The sequence below is a fragment of the Lemur catta genome, chromosome 21 (genome assembly GCF_020740605.2).
Source record: "Lemur catta isolate mLemCat1 chromosome 21, mLemCat1.pri, whole genome shotgun sequence".
NCBI lineage: Eukaryota > Metazoa > Chordata > Mammalia > Primates > Lemuridae > Lemur > Lemur catta.
This window is the reverse complement of record NC_059148.1, coordinates 16,976,607-16,999,814: the sequence shown is the minus strand read 5'-3', so window position 1 is coordinate 16,999,814 and position 23,208 is coordinate 16,976,607. Positions and strand designations below refer to the sequence as shown.

The 23,208-nt window shown below is 42.7% G+C and overlaps 1 protein-coding gene across 1 annotated transcript in view; it reads left to right on the top strand.

The window, feature by feature from the left end:
* The first annotated feature begins 1,701 nt into the window (after positions 1-1,701).
* The window catches only part of PISD (phosphatidylserine decarboxylase), a 39,885-nt gene continuing 18,378 nt past the window's right edge, over positions 1,702-23,208 (top strand). The window contains exons 1-3 of the mRNA XM_045534536.1: positions 1,702-1,816; positions 8,046-8,125; positions 11,166-11,341. Of these exons, the coding sequence (XP_045390492.1) occupies positions 1,752-1,816; positions 8,046-8,125; positions 11,166-11,341 (321 nt within the window). The 5' untranslated portion in view covers positions 1,702-1,751. The remainder of the gene's footprint in view (positions 1,817-8,045; positions 8,126-11,165; positions 11,342-23,208) is intronic.

The window sequence follows — 23,208 nt, the reverse complement described above, 5'->3', positions numbered from 1 at the left end:
CTAGCAGAGCACTTTCTGCATTGGGGGTGATAGATTAAAAAAAAAAAAAAAGCTTCATTCAGTAGTTTTTGTATTTGTTTTTCCCAGATTTTGTTCTTTTTATTGATGTGTAATTTACCCACTGTAGAATGCACAGAACTGAAATTGATCATTTAATGAGTTCTCACAAATGTATACACCCATGTAACCACCATCCAGATATTTCCATTGTTCCAGAAAGTTCCCTCATGCACTTTCCCATTTAATTTCCCCTGCACTGAGGAAAACAGCTATTTAAAATTCTATCCCCATAGATAGTTTTTCTGTTCTTGAATTTCATATCATTGTAACCAGACAGTATTACTATATGGTGTCTGACTGATTTTGCTCAATGTAATGTTTTTGAGATTTCTCCATGTTATTGTGAGTCCTGTTAGCTCATTCATTTTTTGGTGCATAGTGGCATTTTATTATACAAATATATTAATACCATACACAGTAATTTGTCTGTAATCTTGCTGATGAACATTTGGGTTGTTTCCAGTTTTGGAATCTTATGAATAAAGCTGTTGTGTATATTCTTTTCTCTTTTCTTTTCTTTTCTTTTCTTTTCTTTTCTTTTCTTTTCTTTTTCTTTTTTATTTTTATTTTTCTTTTTTTTTTTCGAGAAAGAGTCTCACTCTGTTGCCCGGGCTAGAGTGCAGTGGCGTCATCATAGCTCACAGCAACCTCAAACTCCTGGGCTCAAGCAATCCTCCTGCCTCAGCCTTCGAAGTAGCTAGAACTACAGGCATGAGCCACCATGCCTGTAGTTTTTTTTAATATATATTTTTAGATGTCCAGCTAATTTCTTTCTATTTTTAGTAGAGACGGGGGTCTCGCTCTTGCTCAGGCTGGTCTCAAATTCCTGAGCTCAAACGATCCACCTACCTTGGCCTCCCAGAGTGCTAGGATTACAGGTGTGAGCCACTGTGCCCGGCCTGCTATATATATTCTTGTAAAAACAACAATGAAAAATTTAGTAGCAGGCTGGGCGCGGTGGCTCACACCTGTAATCCTAGCACTCTGAGAGGCCGAGGCCGGAGGATCGCTCAAGGTCCTGAGCCTCAGGTACCTCACCTTTAAAATGGGCATAATGTCTCCGAGCTAGCTGTGAATCTCTAGTCAGTGCTCAGTAAAAAGTAGCAGATACTACTGAAAACTTGTTTTCCCGTTCCAGCTGAAGGCAAGGAACCTCAGCAGGAGAAAGCATTATCACACCAGACACTTAGTTTGACGACTGGTTGCATTTCTAGGCGATCCAAGACCGCTTGCGTCTGGTCTCCCCGGCAGTACAGCGGTGGGAGGTTCGAATGGGATGGTGTCATTCTGCGCTCATAACAGAACTTGGCCTTTAAGAAATGATAGCCGAGTCGTGGATGTCCGGAGTTTTCCCATCCCTAAAATGAGCGAGTTGGATCGGTTGATACATTTTTCAAATCTCGAATGACTCTGATTTTCCAGGCGCAGGCGGAAAGGCACAAGGACTGGCAGCGCAGCCCTTCGGCGCAGGTTCAGCGCAACTCACACCTCCACCGCCCGCACCTGTTCCACTCGGCTCTGGAGGCGCCAGGCTCGGGAGCTCCGTGAGTGGCCGCGGGGCGGAGTTTAGCGGGCTCCGCCCCTACCACTCCGCGCTCCTCATTGGCCCAGTGAGCGCGAGACTCGGAAGTCACACGCGTGCGCCCGGCGTGTGAAAGGGGGGCGTGGCCCGCCGAGAAGGAGGAGACAAGATGGCGGCGTCCGTGGGGCACCGGTGTCCGCGGTTACTGCACAGGGTCGCGCCGTGGCGGAGCAGGTACAGCCGCGCGGGGAGACTTCCTCGGGGCAGGGGGAGACCTGGGCCTAGTTGGGGTCGGGAGAGAGGCGTCGTTTCTCTGTTGCGGGCTTGCTCCGAGGAGAGCTTGGGTGGAGACCAAGCCACCTTCACCTTGAGCTCGGAAGCAGGTGCGACTGCTGCCGCGTAGGGCGGTAGGGATTTAGTTAGGGTGTGGCCGAAACGCTCCTGCATTGTCCTTTCCAGCTAGTCGGAAGTGCACAAGGGACAAAAAAAACCAAATGGACTAGGCTGCCTGCCCGTCATTAGAGTTGAGGCAGGGCTGGACGCCTCTTTCCTCAGGTGTTCGTGTTCCTGGAAGGGGCAGCATGATGTGGGAAGGGCACTGGACTGGCAGTCAAGAAACTTTCACTTTGATTTTTAGAGTTTGAAGCGAGAAGGTTAGATTAGGTAATCTCAAAATAGTCTGTTACGGGATTGGGGTCCTGAGTACCCTGTGGCCCCCAGTTCTTAGAGATGGAAGAAACCTGAAGGGTTTTCTAAATCCAGCTGGTTCTCTTTGGAGTTGACGAGAGTGGGACCCTGAGAGAGGGAGGGATTTGCTCAAGTTCAGTCGTTAGGAGCAGAGCTGGGACCTCACCCAGGTACCTGTCTCTCTCACACAAGGACCTTTCCCTCAGGCTGCCCACTGTGCGGGCAGTTATTATTCAGAAATAGTTTGGGAGCATCTGGGCTCTGAGAAAACGGATTAAAATGTTGGTAGCTGTGACTCAGAGTCAGTTGCTCAGTGTCATTTCAAAGAGCTAAGGTCTGAGAGACGCACCATACTTTTGTGTTTCTGGCAGGGTTCATTTTGTCAGCGTTGACCAAAGCTCACGCTGTGATGGGAGGTCGACTTATTGTAGTTTTGGGGAGTAAAAGGACACTGGATTTGGATTCAGAGGGAACTGAAACCATCATTGGCCTTTAGTTTTTATCCTTAACTGTTCAGAGAGAGTGTAGCTCTTTCAGCAGGAGGCTCTCCAGTGTTGTGGTAACTGTTGGGGTTTGGACAGGAGATTCTCTGTGTTTTTCAATGTTATTACCAGGTGTGTTCGTGAGTCAGCCGTGAATTCATTTAAAGTGTGTCATGAATTGGAAAGACTAAAACATGACACTCCTAAAATTTTTTTAAACGATGGGAGGAGGATGTACCTGACTCACCATCATTAAAAAAGGGAAAGAAAAAAAACCATGCTTTAATACTAGAGTAGGTAGATAAGATTGGATTTAGCTGAAATGAGTGGGAGGGATGAGGATTTGGGTTCAATGAGAACTCTTAATTTTCAAAGATATTGTACATCAAGATGGAAACTATGTTGATACACAGAAAACCAAAGTGATAACATTTCCGTGAGTTTTAAATAAAGCAGTGCCTGTCTGTGAAACATGTAGATGGGAACCTTGCATTGCAGGGGAGCTTTTCAGTAAACTGAGTGACGCGTGACAGGTGATCGTTTATGACTATGTTTCCCAGACTCATTTGATAAAAGAATGGGCTGGGGGATGTTTCTTAGAAATAAAGATCCTAGATATGCTTCCATCTTGCTGCCAATTTCACATTCAGCAGGTGTGGGCTAGGGCCCTGGCAACTGTAGTTTTCACAAGTGCCCCAGGTGATTCTTAGGTTTAGACAAGTATGGACAATAGTACCCAAGGAATGGTTGCTTGTGCAAGATTCCTCATTCAGAAATATTTATGGCATCCCTACCACTGCAAACCACAGTGTCAGGGACCATGGGGAGGGTGAGGAAATGAAGAATTAAGACATATTTGAAATAGGCATCACTTGAGCCGGTGAGTTCGAGTCCAGCCTGGGTAATGTAGCAAGACCTCATCTCTTTTAAAAAAAAAAGCAAGCAAGAAAGAAAGAGGACTTGTGTTTAAGGAACTTTACAGTTTAGTAGCGAGAAACACTTTACTGAATAATACAAGGTGGAGTGTGGGATAAAACCTTGAAGAGGTCTGCCAGTTGAGTTTTAGGAGAATTTTCACAGCTTTAGAAAGCAGAGATGTAAGGACTGTAGTTAAAATGTTACCACCAGGGTTGATGTTAAAAATATTTTACAACTGTGACACTCTGGGGACAGATAAGTTAGAGTGGTCATGGATAATTGATATGGCCAGCCCAGTGTTGCCAGGTGCTTACTTTTAATAATAACGTGTCACTGGGTGCCAGGCCTTCGGCTAGGGGTTTTGCATGGCTGTCTATCTTCTAATGAGGTGAGTCCTGTTTTTACAAATGGAGAAACTAAGGCTTGGAATTAGTTAAGAGATTTCCTAAGGTCACATAGCTGCTAATAAGTGGCAGAGCTGAGATTTGAGCCACACAAACTTGAGTGCTTAACAGTGGGCTTTAATGGCCCACTCGCAGGATGCCCATGTGAGTTCACCATGTAGAGGAGACATCTGATTGAACCTATCCATTCATCTCTCTGGGGGCATAATCTCACTTGCGAGTGAAGTCCTGTGAGAAAACAAACTCCTCTGCATTCATTGAGGGATATAGACAGTAAACAAATAAGTGAATATATATAGAATCCAGGTAGTGAGAAATGCTATGAAGAAAAATAAAGCAAGGTAATTAAGGAGTTAGAGAGTGCTCAAGAGGGCTAACTCTTGGGCACACGGTGGTCAGGAAAAACCAAACTGAGGAGGAGACATTTGAGCAGAGAACTGAATGATGTGGGGTGAGCCAAGCAGAGCCAACAGTAAATGCAAAGGTGTGGGAAGGGGCACATGTGTGGTGTGTACAAGGGGTGGCAAGAGGCATGAGTGAGGAGGAGAGGGAACGCAGGAGATCTGAGAGGGTGGCAAGACATAGGGTCTGGTCTTATTTTCTGTTTTGGAAAGATAACTCTGGCTGTTGTGTGGTTAATAGGGTACAGATTGTGTATCTCTTATCTGAAATGCTTGGGACCAGAAGTGTTTTGGATTTTGGATTTTCTTTAGATGTTGCAATATTTGCATTACACTTACTGGTTGAGCATCCCAAATCTGAAATCCAAAATGCTGCAGTGGGCATTTCCTTTGAGTGTCATGTCTGTGTTCAAAAAGGTTTTGATTTTGGAATGTTTTGGATTTGGGATGCTTAACCCATGTACGGTCAAAGAGTGGAAGCAGAAACAGTGGCTGTTGCAGTCATCCAGTTGAGAGATCAGGTGGCTTGGTTTAGGGTTAGAGTGGGGGCCCTGATTAGAAATAAGCAGATTAGGAGATATTTAGAAGGTAGAGTTTTCATGCCTTGCCAGTGGATTGGATGTGGATAGTGAGAAGGAAAGGACTTAAGAATGAGTCTAGGGTTTTCACCTGAGTGGCTGAGTGACTGGTGGTGCCTTTTTCTGGCCTGGTGTACTAATTATAGTACTGTTGTTACTGTAACAGATAAAGTCCAGCCTTCTTTGTGACTTAACACAGTAGAAGTTTATTTCTACTTGTAAAGCCCCGGTGGATGCTCCTGATTGGTGGGCCAGCTGTTCTCCAAGCAGTGATTTGGGGACCCAGTCTCCTGCCATCTTTAACACATGGCTTCCCAAGGTCTGCACGTTTGTCTGCATCAAGCAGGCTGAATAGGGAAACCTGGAGGTGGATGCCTGGAAAGTCTGAATGGTCCTCACATTCCATTGGTTAAAACTCAGTCTAATGGCCACACCTTGCTGCATTTTCCCAGGGAGACTGGGAAATGTAGTCTAGCAGGTGTCCAGAAGAGGAAGCAGATCTCGTAAACATCTGGCAGTCTGTGCTACAGAGAGAGAACTTTAGGGGAGGAGCAGGTTGAAGGTGAGGTAGAGAAGGTCAGGAATTCTGTTTTGGACAAACTCATTTTGAGAAGACTCAAAGTAGAGATGTTGGGTAGCCAGTCAGAAATACGGATCTGGAGGTCCCTGGAGGGGCAGTGAGGGACTTGTATGGCTCTTTAAAGCCACGGGACTGGATAAATATCTCTAGGGAGAGAGTGTAGTTCAGAAGAGGTCTGAACACTGGACATGGCAACGTTTCAAAGTCAGGAAGCAAAGAAGAATCCACAAAAGAGACTGAAGAGAGATCAGAGAGATAGGAGGAAAAAATCACGATCCCAGAAGCCCAGGGAGGATGTTTCAAGGAGAGAGGGATCAACTGTGTCATACTGCCAAGAGGCCATCTCAGGTGATGTGTGTGTGCCTTGGTATTGGCGACATGGAGGTTGTTGGTGACCTTGAGGAGAGGTGATGTAGTAGGAACAAAAGCCCAGTTGGGTGGGATTAAGAGAGGCTGGGGGGTGAAGAAGTGGTGACAGTGAATAGAGACAGCTCTTTTTAAGAGCTTATGATGGAGAGCAGAAAGTGGGGTAGAAACTAGAGGATACGTGGTGGACAGTGTTTATGTAAGAATGGAGAAATTACAGCGTTTATATGAAGATAGGGATGATCCAGTAACAAGGGACAAGCTGATGTAATGGGGCATTTGCCAGGCATTCGTTCCCGGAGCTGGGGCTACAGCAGTGCACAAGAAATGTACAAGAAAGCCGAGCTCTTAGCTCTGGGGCAGGGCTCCTGAGGGAAAAGGTGGATATGCAAAGCAAACCACCTGAGTGCCTGCATCCCGTCGTAGTGGATAAATGATTATTTCCCATTCGTATTTTCCCCTGCCAGACAGAGGCTCACAAACATCCTTTCAGTTAGAGGATTCAGTATTAATTCTGAAACACACAATGTAGCAATGCACTGAACACAACAATTTACCCTTTAGTCAGTGTTTGTACTTTCTGTTCTAATTCTGTTTAGAAAGCAGGGTTTTAGTCTTTTTGGTGTGGTAATGGGAGTATCCAGTCTCAGAGATGAGCATTGTTCCATACTGAAAGAACTTTCGTTTACTGAAAGACACCCTTCTTTGTGTTAATAGCTGTACCTCTATCTGGTCTTGAGGATAGTGATTATTCTGGTAAGATGCTTTTTCTCCATACAAAGCTCATTTGCCTATGGGAAGATCAGATTCATTACATTAGCCACAATGGTACCATGCTGTGAAGGTGTTTTTAAGTCAAGGAAATTTTATGTGAAAAAATGAAAGTACCTAAATCTGGTAATGTTTATAGGTTATCCATATAAAGACATAATAACTAAACATTCATGAAAGTAAATATTATAGTATCAAAGTCATAAATGCAGTTCTGTTTTTCACAAAAATATCAATCTAGACATTTATAATAGAGTGAATTATTACCTCTATCATAAAGGGCTCCAAGGAAAAAAAGAAACGTTTACTGACAAGGACATAGTTTCTTAAGATTTCAGGTCAGTATTTGGGGAAACCAAAGTGTTATCTGAATTGAAAGTGGGCTGTTTGCTCTGTGATTAAGGGGAGATCCAGTTAACTAAAAATTCATTAATGCTTTGCTTCCTGGCATAGTCATTTATTGCCACTGGGAAGATGTCCGATTTCTCTGGGTGAAGTTGAAATGAAGAGAAACAAACTGAATCAGAAGTAATACTTTCTTAGAGCTTAAAGCTGTGAGAATAATTGGTAATTTTTTCTCAGAATCCCTGAAAACTATTCGCGCTGTCAAAGTAGCTTTACACTAAAGTAGCCACAAAAGCTCATTCAAAAAATGTTAAGCCAGTTGAGCTAGCCAGACTCGAAGTAGATTAGAATAGCTCAACATGGTTTGTTTGTGCCATTTCCCCCCAGCACAAACATTTAAAATGTTAAATTTCAGCCATTTGAAGTATTATTAATAGATTCTTTAATGAGTAGGGGTTCAGATGTTTACAGATCTACGCACAGCTCCTCTTTTGTGGTACAGAAGTACATGGTTTTGTGTAAGAGTGCTGCATTATGATCTTATGCATTAAGAAAAAATCCCTTTTTATTATGAAATAGTTTCAGACTTAAAGTTATAAAAATAGTACATACAATTCTCAAGTGCCTTTTACCCCAGTTCCCCAAATGTCAACCATATTTGCTTTATCATTTTCTCTCTGTTTATATGTATACGTATGAGTGTACCTATTTTTTTCTGAAACACTTGAGAGCAACTTGCAGACTTGATCACCCTTTGTTTTTAAATATTTCAGCCTTTTTCCTACAAGGATGTTTTCTAACCAAGAAATGACCATTGATACAATATTGTTATTGAATCTGTAAACTGTATTTAAGTTTTATTGATTGATTCACTAATTGTATTTTTACTTTTAAGAAAAATATTTAATGGTTCATTTTTGCTTGTTTATAGCCTTCGCCACTGTGAGAACTCTGCCCCGAACCACTTCCTACAGTCCTCCCAGAAGCTGCCTCTTAGAGCCTTTCGCACAGGTAAGGAGCAATTAGAGGTGGTGCCGGCCTCATTTTGCTCATCTGTAATTTGGGACAAACATAGGGCTGTTGTTAGAATTAAGTAAAGCAGTACATGTAAAGTGGTTAGAATGCCTGGCGTGCAGTTATCACCAAAGCATTAGCTATTTTTACTGGCTATATAGTGTTATGTTTTATGACTATACCATTTGGTGTTGATGTTTAAGTTGTTTCTAGTCTTTTTCTGATACAGACAATTCTGTAGTAGCATATCTTTGTACACCTTCAGGATAAATTGGAGAATTGCTGGGTCAAAAGGTTTGTGTATTTTACACTTTTGTATTTAGGCCAAGTTGCTTTTCAAAGAGTCTTGTCCCAGTTTATGGTCATCCTAGCAGGAAGTGCATGTGAGCAGGCCAGTTCCCACACCCTCACCAGCACTGTGGATTATGAACTTTTTTTTTTCTTTGGGACAGGATCTCACTCTGTCGCCCAGACTGAAGTGCAGTGATGTGATTATAGCTCACTGTAACCTTGAACTTCTGGGCTCAAGTGATCCTCCCACCTCAACCTCCTAAACAGTTGGGACTATAGGCACATGCCACTGGGCCTGGCTAATTTTTAAATTTTTTTTGTAGAGATGGGGTCTCAATAAACATATCTCGAATTCCTGGCCTCAAGCGATCCTCCTGCCTCAGCCTCCCAAAGTGCTGGGATTACAGGCATGCATGAGCCACTGCACTTGGCCCAATTATGAACTTTTTGATCTTACAATAGAAGCTATTTGAACCCCTACAAAGATGTGTATTGTTTTTATCACCTAAATATCCTTTTGATTTTATCCTACCAAAAGCTATTTTTAACAACCCAATAAGACTACCTTGGGAATAAAATGAGATGGTTAATGAGAACAGCAACAAATTTCTTATTGCCAGCAGTTACTAGGAACACATCTGGATGTTACTTATTTAACTAAGATCTGCATGCTGGAATATGCAGGAGGGTGGAAGGAGAGCCTCAGAAATCAAGCTATAATCCTAGATCTGTAGAAAAGTAGCCACTGTGCTTTATAAAGTGATAAATCCAGCAGAGAGGTAGTGAGGAGTGGGAGGTGATCTCTACTTAATTACTTCCTTTTGCAGGAGGAAAGTAAGCCTTTGAGAAGACAAGAGAAAGAGATCTGTAACTTGAAGGAAGCACCAGTGTAGCAGAAGCATTTGGTAGGGTATGACAAGTCAGTCTAGGCTGCAGGCTCAGTGCAAGGAGGGTACAACAGTTCTCTAGTCACCAAATAGATCAGAAAGAGAAAATATTTCTTGCTTTTTGACAAGTTTTTCTTGGGCTGGGGTACAGTATTTAGTTGTTAGGTTAGTAAGGGTTCCTTAGGAATAATAGATGATGGAAGAGATTAATGACATCTATACTTGCTCATTAAAAAGAAAACAACCCAGCAACAACCAAAACATGGTGATGTGGGGAGCAAGATGATTTTCTTCCATTTGGAAGTCAAAGTACGAAGGGTGTGCTCTTTGGTTTTATACAAGCTGCTGATAATTCAGTTATTGAATTTTTTATCTTTGTTGTGTTTTTGTTGTATATATTTAGGGTATACAACATGTTTTGATATACTTATCTTGATATACATATAATAAACAGAATCATACAATATGTAGCCTTTTGTGGCTGGCTTCTTCCACATTATGTTTTCAAGGTTCATGTCCTAGCATGTGTCAATATGTCATTCCTTATTAAATAATATTCCATTGTATGGATATACCTCATATTGTTTATCCAATTATCAGTTGATGGACATTTGGGTTGTTTTCACTTTCAGCTATCATGAATAATGCTGTTATTCATGTATGTTTTTGTGTGCACAGATGTTTCAGTTCTCCTAGGTATATGTCTAAGTGGAATTCTTAGTCATGTGGTAACTTTATGTTTAACAATTTAAGGAACTGCCAAACTATTTTTCAAAGTGGCTGCCCTGTTTATATTCCCACCAGCAGTGTATGAGGGTTCCAATTTCTCCACATCCTTTCCAACACATATTATCTATTTGAGTATAGCCATTCTGATGGGTGTGAAGTAGTACTTGTGGTTTTGATTTAGATTTCCCCAATTGCTAATGATGTATTGATTTGTTAGGACTACTACAACAAAGTACCACAAACTAGATTGCTTAAACAGCAGAAATTTGTCCCACAGTTGTAGAGGCTAAAAGTCTGAGTTCAACATGTCAGCAGGGTTGCTTCCTTCCGAGGGCTGTGAAGGAGAATTTGTTCTGTGTCTCTTGCCCAGCTTCTAATGGTTTGCTGGCATTCCTTGCATATAAGAGCATCACTCTAATATCTGCTTTAATCTTCTTTAACTTAATAACCTCTGTAAACAGCCCGTTTCCAAGTAAGATCACTTTCTGAGGTACCAAGGGTTAGGACTTCAATGTATGAATTTGGGGGAGTTACAGTGCAACCCTTAACAAATGTTGAACGTCTCTCTTTTCACTGCTTATTGGCCATTTGTATGTCTTCTTTGGAGAAATGTTTATTCAAATCTTTTGCATATTTTTAGATGGAGTTATGTTTCTTTTTATTATTGAGTTGTAAGAGTTTATGAGATTTTGCATTGAGAATACCAATGCCCAGTCAACATTGGGCCTGGATTATAAAAGCAAGATCAAAGAGTCCTGGGTGAGAAATGGCACCTGGCTCCAAGTTCTGGACCTGTCAGTGGCCACATGGACAACGTTGATTAGGTTACCTTCTTTGCAATTCAGTGTTTTCATCTTAAATTCTGTGGCTGTGGTGGCAATTGAGGTACATTGTTGTTCCCTAGGTGAGATGCCTGACCTTTACTCTTGATAGAAGTTTGAGACAGAAGGGTCTCAGTAGTAACTCAGGGTTGCACCTGCCTGTCAGGTACCTCAAGAGTTCAGTCACCTATACTGAGGGCTTCTGAGATGCATTGACTTCTCCAGGCCCTCCTATTGGTGCTGTGTTTACATGACTCTTCCCTATTCCTGTCTCCTAGGCTCAAAATTTTCCTGTTTTTTTGTTTACAGATACCAGAAAAGTCCACACTGCCCCTGCACGAACCTTGTTCCTGCTGCGGCCCCTGCCCATTCTGTTGTTGACAGGTGGCGGGTACACAGGGTACCGGCAGTATGAGAAGTACAGAGAGCGAGAGCTGGAGAAGTTGGGATTGGAGATCCCACCCAAACTCGCTGGTCACTGGGAGGTAGGAATGAGGTGCAGCTGCCTTGGGTTCTCTCCCAGCACAGCTGTCTGTCGCTTTTCTAGTTGCCCCAAAGTTGAAATGTTTGAACAAGTCAAATATGCTTTCTTGGAGCTCATGTCTCCAGTGGGTTTTGGCCACATATAGGAGTAATACCTTTGGGGTCACCTCAAGCTTCTCTTCTGTCCCAAGATCTCCCCTGATCTCCCCAAGGGCTCTGAGAAGAAATTTCCTGCTGTTGAAATCTCAGAGTTCATGCTCTATGTTGTGCTGACAACCTGGCTGTTGTGCTGTTCCTGCCCTTCTCAATCTGTGAAGGGCTGAAACTGTTGGATTTTTGTGATGTGGATTAGTTCTCACCAGGAACCAGATTGAAATAATCAAACTTCTTTATTGTTATTGTTCTAAATGCTCCCCACCCGCCAATCATACTCACAGTAGGGACAGCCTGCATTGTTGCGGAACCATGCATGAAAATAATGAAACACCTTGTTTATCTGTGCTTCCTGGGGTCCAGGACAAAGCCTGACTCAGAGGAGACATTCAGTAAATATTGAAATTGAATATAAAGGTGTATGTTTAAAAGTTGCCTTCTTTTCGGCTATAATTCATTTGTTCAGCTATTGAACAAAATGAAAAATCTGAAATGTCAGATGATACTTGGAATAGAATGGTGCATTTGGATTTGCTCATGATTCATTTTGTTAATCCAGCTCAGTTGAACAGTCTAGTAGGATATATGGTGACCAGGGCATCAGGGTCCCCAGTCGCCATATGAACGTGGACATGTCACTTTCTGTCTGAACGTCTGTGTCTTTAACTGTAAAACAGCAGGTTGGATTGGAACACAAGTGAGATCCCTTTCAACCCTAGCATCATTTTATCTAGGAATCTTGGCTGCCACTGGCATTACATGCTACGTTGTAGGCTCCCTTCCAAAATCCTTTTTTGACTTTTGGTTTTGATCATTTTCCTCCAGTAAAATCTAATATAAGGATTCACTTGATTTCTGACAGTCCTGTAAAACTGTGTCTCAGTCAACTGGCCGTACAGATCCAGATGTTACCCCAAGAGATATCTGTCTGCCCTCTGTCCCCTATGCCCATGTGCCTACCCTTTGAGCTGTTCATATGCCTTGGATTTTATCATAACCTACCTCAGACCAAAAAAAAAGTTTTCTGGTAGTATATTGCAAAACCCTTTTGGTGAAGGGAATTGTGTAGTATGTGAGTCACACTTTCAAAGTATGCTGCATTCTGTTTTCCGTGGCATTGGTGGTTTCCCCTGTAAACATATCCTTCTCCATTAGATTAGTGAAGTACGTGTAAGTATAGCACAGGACTCTGATTGTATGACCCCACCCAAGTGTCAGGCCCAAGCTGGCGTCTTTCTCATCCTAGGCATTTGTCAGGCTGACTCACCCTGTGACAAGATTGCATGCCTTCAGGAAATTCCCACCCATTTCAAAGGTATCCCAAGACAATGTAAATTTGGAAGAAGTCTGCTACTTCCAAAATAGTAAAAGACCAGTGCCAGTAGTTTTTTAGCATCTTCCATTTGTATAATTGGGATTACTGCCACACATAAGTTTCATACCTGAAAGATGATTGTAGAGGGGGTGAGTTGATTAGCTCATGAGTTCCAGGGCCTGGACAGTAACAGGACCCTGGAGTGGAGTGGCGCAGTGCAGTGTGAGGTCTCAGAGCACCTATTGGTAGAGGACTTATTAGGTACTGTTCTTTTGGTTGAATAAAATGACCACAGGACCATGCTTGGATTTTCAAGTAGGACTCCAACATTTCATTTTATGAAGGAGAAATGGTCTGGACTCAGGGTTGACATTATAGGTGGAGTGTCTCTTATCTGAAATGCTGGGGACCAGAAGTATTTTGGATTTTGCATTTTTTTTTTTATTTTGGAATATTTGCATGTACGTGTTGAAATACCTCGGGAAGGGACCCAAGTGTAAACACGAAATTCATTTATGTCTTATATGCACCTAATACACATAGTCTGAAGGTAACCTTACACATATTTTTAATAATTTTGTGCATGAAGCAAAGTTTTGACGTGTTTTGACTGCAACCCATTACGTGAGGTCAGGTATAGAATTTTCCACTTGTGGCATCGTGTTGGCGCTCAAACAGTTTTGGATTTTGGAGCATTTTAGGTTTTAGATGTTCAGATTAGGGATGCTCAACCTGTGTAAGAGCTCAGGAGAGGCAGCAGGTGAGCTGTGATCCTGAACTGGCAGTCGGGCTGGGTCCTAGTCCCACCTCTGGCCCTATCTAATTATTGTCATTGCAAATGAAAAATGACAGATTTTCCAAATCTAGCTGATCATCAGAATTGTTGGGGAGCTTTAAAAATGATGAATTCTTTAGTCTCCTGCAAATTAGGAAATGTGGGAAGGCTCAAGATCTGTGTTTTTCGGAAGACCTCTATTGATTCTGACGACAGGCCGGACTGAGGAACCTCAGGCAGCTAAGCTGTAAGGTTCCCTTCGGGGCTCCACTTTTAAGTGGCAAATGAAACTTTTGGTGGTGATTTTGCTGGAATATAATCCCTTAATATCCCCGAGATCAAGTCTGGCATCTCAAGAGCCGAGAGAGAAGATAGGCTGATAGTTACTGTTGAAACGAGCCCCTGGGATCAGTGGCACAGTTGAGGCAATAGGATGATGTTGTTTTACCAAAAATAGTGTTTTCTGGTTTTCCAGGAGTAGACATGAGTGCAGGGTCCACACATAAAACATTCCCGTTAGCTCCTGTGGGTCAGTTTACCAGCAGGGGCCTTTGTTCTCCTTTACCATCTTGTAAATTTCCATTGTGCCAGAAAAGCATTTGGTTATCCCTCTGTATCGAAAATCTTAACAGCGTGGTTGTGATACCTTATGTTTGAACAGCATCTGACAGTTTTTCTAAACTTTTCCAGTTAATTATTTTGTTAAGATTTTATAGCAGCTCACTGAAGTGGACAGTGCAGATGTTACAGATATTTTTTAAAATTTTATTTTAATTTAAATTAAATTTTTTTTAGAGACAAAGTCTGGCCCTGTCACCCAGGCTGGAATGCAGTGGCATGATCATAACTCACTGCAGCCTTAAACTCTTGGGCTTAAGTGATCTTCCTATCTCAGCCTCCCAAAGTAGCTGGGATTACAGGTGTGAGCTACCATGCCCAACCTAAATTTAATTTAATTTTTTTTAAGAGATAGAGTCTCACTATGTTGCCCAGGCAGGAGTGCAATGGCTATTCACAGGTTCTATCACAGCTCACTGCAGCCTCGAACTCCTGGACTTGAGCAATCTTCCCTCCTCAGCCTCTTGAATAGCTGGGACTACAGGTGTATGCCATCATGCCTGGTGAGGCTGGAGCCATTTTACAAATGAAAAAAACTGGCCAGGCGTGGTGGCTCACGCCTGTAATCCTAGCACTCTGGGAGGCCGAGGCGGGTGGATCGCTCGAGGTCAGGAGTTCGAGACCAGCCTGAGCAAGAGCGAGACCCCATCTCTACTAAAAATAGAAAGAAATTATCTGGCCAACTAAAATATATATAGAAAAAATTAGCCGGGCATGGTGGTGCATGCCTGTAGTCCCAGCTACTCGGGAGGCTGAGGCAGTAGGATCGCTTGAGCCCAGGAGTTTGAGGTTGCTGTGAGCTAGGCTGATGCCATGGCACTCACTCTAGCCCAGGCAACAAAGAGAGACTCTGTCTCAAAAAAAAAAAAAAAAGAAAAAAACTAATTTGTAGCAGAGTGGGTTCCAGAACCAAGGTCTGGTGACACCAAATCCCATACTCTTTCAACAGTACCATGTTGCTACCGAAAGATGTTAGTAAAGAGCTTTGACAGTGTTGACGAAAAATGGAGGCAAGCTGCCTGCTCACTGGGGCATGCTGTGTAGTTGAAGTACCTCCTTTCTATGAGGACTGTGGTTGTTTCAAACGTGAGATGACTTTGAGTGTACCGGCTTGAAGAGTTGTCTGTGATAACGCAGATGAACATTACGTGAGGCCTCCTCCCCCAGCACTGTGTTGCTGAAGAATTTATACTCATATCTTTTCTTTATTTAAATAGGATTTCTGGTTTTTTTTTTTTGGTAACAGTATAAAATATCCCATAACTCCAAAATCCATGCCACCTCACTGGGGTGGGAGCGAGGTGGGAGCACTGGGCATGCATAAGGGGACTTGGGCTCTGAGCACCAGCAGCCGCGTGACCTGGGGTGCATTGTTTCACCTTTGTGGGTTATATTTTTACACATGTAAGAACTCTTGCTAAGATATTTGCCTGCTCTATAATTCATGCTCTTTTTATGGTAGGAAAAAAAGTCCATGCGGTCAACTGAATAGAAATGAAACCTGTGTTTACTGTTAGGGGGGTAACAATTCTTTGGCAACAAAGTAACCTGTGGAAGAGCTTTAGTTCCCTCCTTTTTTGAGAAGGGTGTTCTGAAGACCCTGGCAGCTTTCAGAAGCATCCAGTTTCTGGCATCTCAACGTTCTCTGTCTCTATATGGGGTATCGCTTTTCCCAATGTGGGAATAACTTTGTCCTTTTCTAATGATAAAAATAAGTATCATCTTTAAAAATCAGAAAGTGTTGCAAAATATGAAGACAAAAACAACAATGACCCATAACCCACAGGAAATCACAGTTAACATTTTGGTGAATGTCGCCCTTCCAGGTTTTGGTTGTGTTTAGGAATATGTATTAACAGAATTTTAATTTTTAATGAAATAATGGCTTTTAAAAGTTTACATAAAAATTAGTCATTAAAATCCAAATGGTCAAGAAGGTTTATATAAAAATAAGTCTTTCACCGTGTCTCAGCTGCTAATGCCATTCCCACTCCAGAAATAAGCATTTTTAACATTTCTTACATTATCTTTCCACAAAATCTCTCTCCATACTTAGCATGTTTTTTGGTTGCTCACAGCTGATTTGATTTTTTTTTTTTTAACTTTTTAAATTTTTTGAGGCAGAGTCCCGCTCTGTCACCCTGGCTAGAGTGCCATGGCATCAGCCCAGCTCACAGCAACCTCAAACTCCTGGGCTAGAGCAATCCTTCTGCCTCAGCCTCCCAAGTAGCTGGGACTACAGGCATGTGCTACCATGCCCAGCTAATTTTTTTCTGTATGTTTTTAGTTGTCCAGCTAATTTGTATTTTTTAGTAGAGACGAGGTCTCACTCTTGATCAGGCTGATCTCGAACTCCTGAGCTCAAACGATCCGCCTGCCTCGGCCTCCCAGAGTGCTAGGATTACAGGCATGAGCCACCGCGCCCGGCCTGATTTGATTTTTTAAAATAAACTTTATTGAGGTATTATTTACATAAAATCAAATACACCCTTTTAAAGCAACGAGTTCAATGGGTTTGTTTCACTTTTTTTAGACAGGGTCTCGTTCTGTTGCCCAGGCTGGAGTGCAGTGGTGCAATTATAGCTCCCTGCAGTCTTGAACACCTGGGTTCAAGCATTCCTCCCACCCCAGCTTCCTGAGTAGCTGGGACTACAGGCATGTGACACCACACTTGACTAATTTTTCTTATATTTTGTAGAGACAGGGTTTCACTGTGTTGCCTAAGTTGGTCTCGAGCTCCTGGGCTCAAGCAATCTTCCCGCCTTGGCCTCCCAAAGTACTGGGCTTACAGAGATGAGCCACCGGGTGGTTTTTGATAAATGTATCTACCTGTGTAACCACCACCACACTCAACTTAGAGACCGTGTGCTCCTTTGTGGTCAGTATCTACCCATGGTTGCACACAGTCACTGATTTGCTTTCTGTCACTGTAGATTAGATTTGTCTTTTAAAAATTTTATATAAATGGAATCATACAGTATACTTTGTTATATATGATTTACTTCACTGAGCATGTTTTTGAGATTCATTCATGCTGTTGCATATATTGGGAGTACATTCTTTTTTATTGCTCATTAGCATTTCATTGGGTGGATATACCACAAATTATTTTTTTTTTTTTTTTTTTTTGAGACAGAGTGTCACTTTGTTGCCCAGGCTAGAGTGAGTGCCGTGGCGTCAGCCTCGCTCACAGCAACCTCAAACTCCTGGGCTTAAGCGATCCTACTGCCTCAGCCTCCCGAGTAGCTGGGACTACAGGCATGCGCCACCATGCCCGGCTAATTTTTTCTATATATATTTTTAGTTGTCCAGATAATTTATTTCTATTTTTAGTAGAGACGGGGTCTCGCTCTTGTTGAGGCTGGTCTCGAACTCCTGACCTCGAGCGATCCACCCGCCTCGGCCTCCCAGAGGGCTAGGATTACAGGCGTGAACCACCGCGCCCGGCCCACAAATTATTTTTAATCCTTCACTTGTTGGTGGATATTTGGGTTGTTTGCAATTTGTAACTATTATGTAAAAAGTTGGTACAGTTATTTGTGTAAAAGTCTTTGGATGTTTGTTTTCATTTCTCTTGTGTTGCCTAAAAGTATTATTACTTGGTCATATATTAATATAAGTGTATATTTAACTTTATAAGAAGTTTTGCCAAACTGTTTTGAAAGTAGTTATACCATGTGGCAATACCATTAGCAATATCTGAGAGTTTGTGATTAAATTCACTTACTAGTTGTAGTAACTTTCTTGGGTAGAAATTTTCATTGTAGCTAGGCAAGGTGGCGTGTGGATGCCTGTAGTTGCAGCTACTTGGGAGACTATGGTGAGAGGATCACTTGAGCCCAGGAGTTCAAGGCTGTAGTGTGCTATGATCAATAGACACTGCACTCCCGCCTGGGCACGGTGTGGGTGGAGAAAGATTTCTCACGAAGAAATTAAGTTATGAAAGGAAAAAAAGTTTATTTTATCCTTTTAGAGGAGGGTGGGGGGGGGGAGAGAGAGAGAGAGAGAGAGAGAGAGAGAGAGAGAGAAAGAGGCCGGGCGCAGTGGCTCACGCCTGTAATCCTAGCACTCTGGGAGGCCGAGGCGGGTGGATCGCTCGAGGTCAGGAGTTCGAGACCAGCCTGAGCAAGAGCGAGACCCCCATCTCTACTAAAAATAGAAAGAAATTATCTGGCCAACTAAAAATATATATAGAAAAAATTAGCCGGGCATGGTGGCGCATGCCTGTAGTCCCAGCTATGCGGGAGGCTGAGGCAGTAGGATCGCTTGAGCCCAGGAGTTTGAGGTTGCTGTGAGCTAGGCTGATGCCATGGCACTCACTCTAGCCCGGGCAACAAAGTGAGACTCTGTCTCAAAAAAAAAAAAAGGGAGAAAGAGAAGGGAAGAGGGGAAGAGAGCAGGGAGATGGCATGGCATCCCAAAGAAAGAGAAGGGGGTGCCAACAGCGATGCCTAGTGGCTCACTGATTGTAAGGGGGACAAAGAGAGAAAAATATAGTGATGACTGTCAGTTGATAACAAAAGCGGCAGCAGGTAGATAACAAAACTGCAAGGATGTCAAAGTCCAAGACTTGGTTTCCTGCCTTCCTTGGAGAAGGGATTATCACAGATGTGACTCTGTCCTCCCAGATACGGTTGAGGCTGCAGCTCATTCTTCTGCTGTTTACTCAGGAACTGTGTAAAAAGCAGATTCTCAAAAAAACAATTTTGAAAGAGAGATTTACATCTCTTTTCTCTCCATTCAGCTCTTTCCAGAAGTTGTGCAAAACAGAACTCCTGCAGGGTACCTGTTAGTGATTGATCTTTAACCCTTACTGGGGAAATTGTGGGGTTAGGTATTTTCCTCTTGTTTTTGCAAGGCCGACCCTTTCACCCCCTGCCTCCCAATCTGTCTCTTTCTTCCTTCTTCTCATCTCCTTCCCCTGGGTCACTTTGCTGTCTCTTCATCCCATCTTCCTCTCCCCACAGAAACTGTTCCAAGGTATTTTGGTGCTGTGTACCTACCCTGGGTTTTAGGCGTACTTTTTTGTTTGCCAGTGTCCTCTCTTGTTCTCTCTCTGTTTTCTTCTCCCCCCACTATTGGTAAAATATACCGTCTTAGTCAGCTCTGGCTGCCATAACAAAATACCACAAACTGAGTGGCTTAAACGACAGAAGTTTATTTTCTTACAGTTCTGAAGGCTGACGTGTGAGATTGGTGTTAGCCTGACTGGGTTCTAGTGAGGGCTTTCTCCTTGGCTTGCAGCCTCCCTGTGTCCTCACGTGGCTGAGAGAGAAAGAGCAAGCTCTCTGGTGTCTCTTGTAAGGGTCCTAAACTCTTGAGTACCCCATTCTCGTGACCTCATCTAAACCTACCTCCCAAAGGCCCCATCCTTAAATGTACAATTCAGTGGCATGAAGTACATTCACAGTGTTTTGTGACCACCACTGCTGCCCATTTCTAGAACTTTTTCATCATCCCAGGTGGAAATTCTGTACCCATTAAATAATACTCCCAGTAAACAGTAACTACCATTTCCATTGTCAATCACTGTGAATTTCCCTATTCCAGGTATGTGCTTCTTACAAGTGGAATCATGCAATATTTGTCCTTTTGTGTCTGGCTAATTTCACTTAGCACAATGTTTCCATGGTTCATCCATGTTGTAGCTTGTATCAGTGCTCCACTCCTTTTTCTATCTGAATAATATTCCATCATGGGTATATACCACATTTTGTTTATCTTCTCATCTGTTGGATGGCATTTGTCTTGTTTCTAACTTTTAACTATGGTGAATAATGCTGCCGTGAACATTGGTATACTAGTATCTGGTCAAGTCCCTGCTTTCAATTCTATTGAATTACACCTAGGAGTGGAATTGCTGGATCATATGATAATTCTATGTTTAGCTTTTTGAAGAAGTGCCAAGCTTTTCTGCAGCAGCTATACAATTTTATGTTCCCACTAGCAGGAGTGCACAAAGGTTCCAAGTTCTTCTCACCATTTTTTGATAATAGCCATCCTACCAGGTGGGAAGTGGTATCTCATGGTTTTGATTTGCATTTCCCTCAAGATTAATGATGTTGAGCATCTTTTCACATGCTTATTGGCCATTTGTCTATCTTCAGAGAAATGTCTATGCAAGTCCTTTGTCCATTTGTTAATTAGTTTTTTTTGTCATCTTGTTATTGAGTTGTAAAAGGTCTTTATATTTTCTGGGTACTAGACTCTCATCAGGTAGATAATTTGCAAATATTTTCTCTGGTTTCGTGGGTTATTTTTCACTTTCTTGGTAGTGTATTCTTTAGTGCATGAAAAATTTAAATTTTGATAAAGCCCAATTTATCTGTTTTTTGTTTGTTGCCTGTGGTTTTCATGTCATACCCAAGAATCATTACCAAATCTAACGTTGTGGGGATTTTTTTCCCCCTATGTTTTCTTCTAAGAGTTTTATAGTTTGGGGCCTTTTTATGTATTTATTTATTTTTAGAGACGGGGCTCGCTGTGTTGCCAGGGCTGGAGCGCAGTGGCTATTCACAGGAGCAATCAGGGTGCACTGCAGCCTCAAACTCCTGAGCTCAAGTGAGTTCAAGCTGGAACTATAGGCTCATGACACAGCGCCTAGCTAGTTTTAGGTCCTTTTTGAGTTAATTTTTGTATGTGGTATAACAGCAGGATCCAAGGTCATTCTTTTGCATGTGGATGTCCAGTTTTCCCAGTACCATATGTTAAAAGGATTGTCCTTTCCCCATTGAATGGTCTTGGTGTGCTTGTGGGAATCAATCTCGTTCCCTTTTAAATGACAGAGATGATACAACATGGCAGAATGCTGGAAAACGGAGGAGGACAGTGCTGATTCCCACCCTTCTGGCTGCATGACTGTGATTAATCAGAGCTTTATTTTTCATGCATTCAGTTCTTGTCTTTGTCTCTATTTTTAAGTTGATATAGCTATTTTGTATCTTGCCTTTTTTTTTTTCTCCACCTTGTACATATTGCTGTCTGTAAAGATGTTGTGAGAGCTCATGATAGCAGTGTAAGTGGCTTTACTAGCACAGTTGATTCTGGTGCACTCGTGGTTTTTGCCACTGTGAATAGTGTTGCAGAGCATGTCTTTGCACATACGGCCTTTTCGTTGTGGTGAACGCCGAGGTGTAGGATATTGGCCTGAAAGGATGTGGATGCCTTTAGGGTTTGTAGCATGTGTTCGGCTCCTAAAACTGTTACAGTAGTCCATCCCCTCTTATCGGAGGTTTCACTTTCTGCAGTTTCAGTTACCTGCAGTCTGCAAATATTAAATGGAAAATTCCAGAAATAAACAGTTCATAAGTTTTAAATTGCCCGCTGTTCTGAGTAGCGTGATGAAATCTTGCACTGTCTAGCTCAGTCCCGCCTGGCACATGAATCATCCCTTTGTCCAGAGGATCCACACTGTCTGCGACGCCCACTTGTGAGTCACTTAGTAGCCGTCTTGGTTATCAGATTGACTGTTGTGGTATCACAGCACTTGTGCTCGTGCAAATCATCCTTATTTTACTGAATGGCTCTAAAGTGCAAGAGTAGTGATGCTGGCAATTAGGATATGGCAAAGGGAAGCCTAAAGTGTTTCCTTTAGGTGAAAAGGTAAAAGCTCCCAACTTAGTAAGGAAAGAAAAAAAATTGTATACTGAGTTGCTAAGATCTCCGGTTAAGAAAGAATAATTTGTGCATGAAATTGTGAAGAAGGAAAAATAAATTTGTGCTAGTCTTGCTGTCCCACTTCAAACTGAAGAAGTTATGGTCACAGTGTGTGATAGTGCTTAGTCAAGGTGGAAAAGGCATTAAGTGTGTGGGCGGAAGACACGCACAGCAGTGTGTTCCGATTGAGGGCAGTTGGGTTCAGTACTGTCTGGTTTTATGGTCTTGGAATGTGTCCCCCACAGATAAGGGGGAGGACTACTGTATGCCCTTTGTAGTTGGCATTGTCGGCTACGTGAACCACACTGGATATTTGCAAAACAGAAGTCATAGATGAACATGATTCCTTTCCTCTTTAATTCACTCATTTATTTACCAAATCTTTGAGTTCCTTCTATCTGCCAGGCCCTGTTGAGATGCTGAGAATTCATCAGTAAACAAAACCAGGGCTTCCCTTATTAGTGGGAGAGACAGAAAAGAAACAAATGGATATATAAGCATGTAAGTGGTTAAAATGCCATGAAGGAAACTTAAACAGGGCGTCCTGGGCTGGAGTGGAGCTGGGCTGCTGTTTTACTGGGGCAGTCAGGGAAGGAGGGCCTCGCTCAGTGCCACGGGAGCAGGGTGTGCGTGTCGCTGTAGACGAAGAGTGAAATGTGGCTCTGTGGGGCTGGAGGAGCCCGTCACGAGGGGCCTTTCCCCTGAGTGAGGGCTGAGCCATCTGGGTTCTGATGGGAGCGCTCTGCTGCCATGGAGACAGGGCAAGGGGGCCACAGTGGAGGCAGGGGGACTGGTTAGGTGGTGCTGATGGTGTCCTGGCAAGAGATGGTGGTGGCTTGGATCAGGTGGGACCAGAGGAGGGAGGGAGAAGGGACCCACTTCTGGGTGTGTTTTAAGGGAAGGGCAGACATGATGCACTGGTGGATTGGATGGGGAGCGGGAGAGACTTGGAAAATGGCTCATGGTTTTGGACTTGAGCAGCTGGAGTAGCTCTTTACTGAGAGCTGTAGAGGAGTAGGGAACCGCAAGACTTTGGTACCTTAATACAACTTTTAATTTGCATTTCTTTAAATGCAAACTCCACGATAAATTTTTTTTCACTTGTTTATTCTTTGTTTATATTGGCTTATGAAGTGTCATTTGAGGATTTTTGCCCATTTATCTGTTATATGTTATATATTTTTTCCCCTTAGATATCTTTGAATACTACAAACAGTCATTTAGAGATTTGTTTTTATTAACAATTTAGATCCATAGTTTTTAACTTTTTTTTTTTTTTAAAGGGGACAGCTAGAAGGGGTAGCTTGAAATCGTGCAGTCTTAGAAGCTGCTTGCTGAGCCTCTGAGGTCGG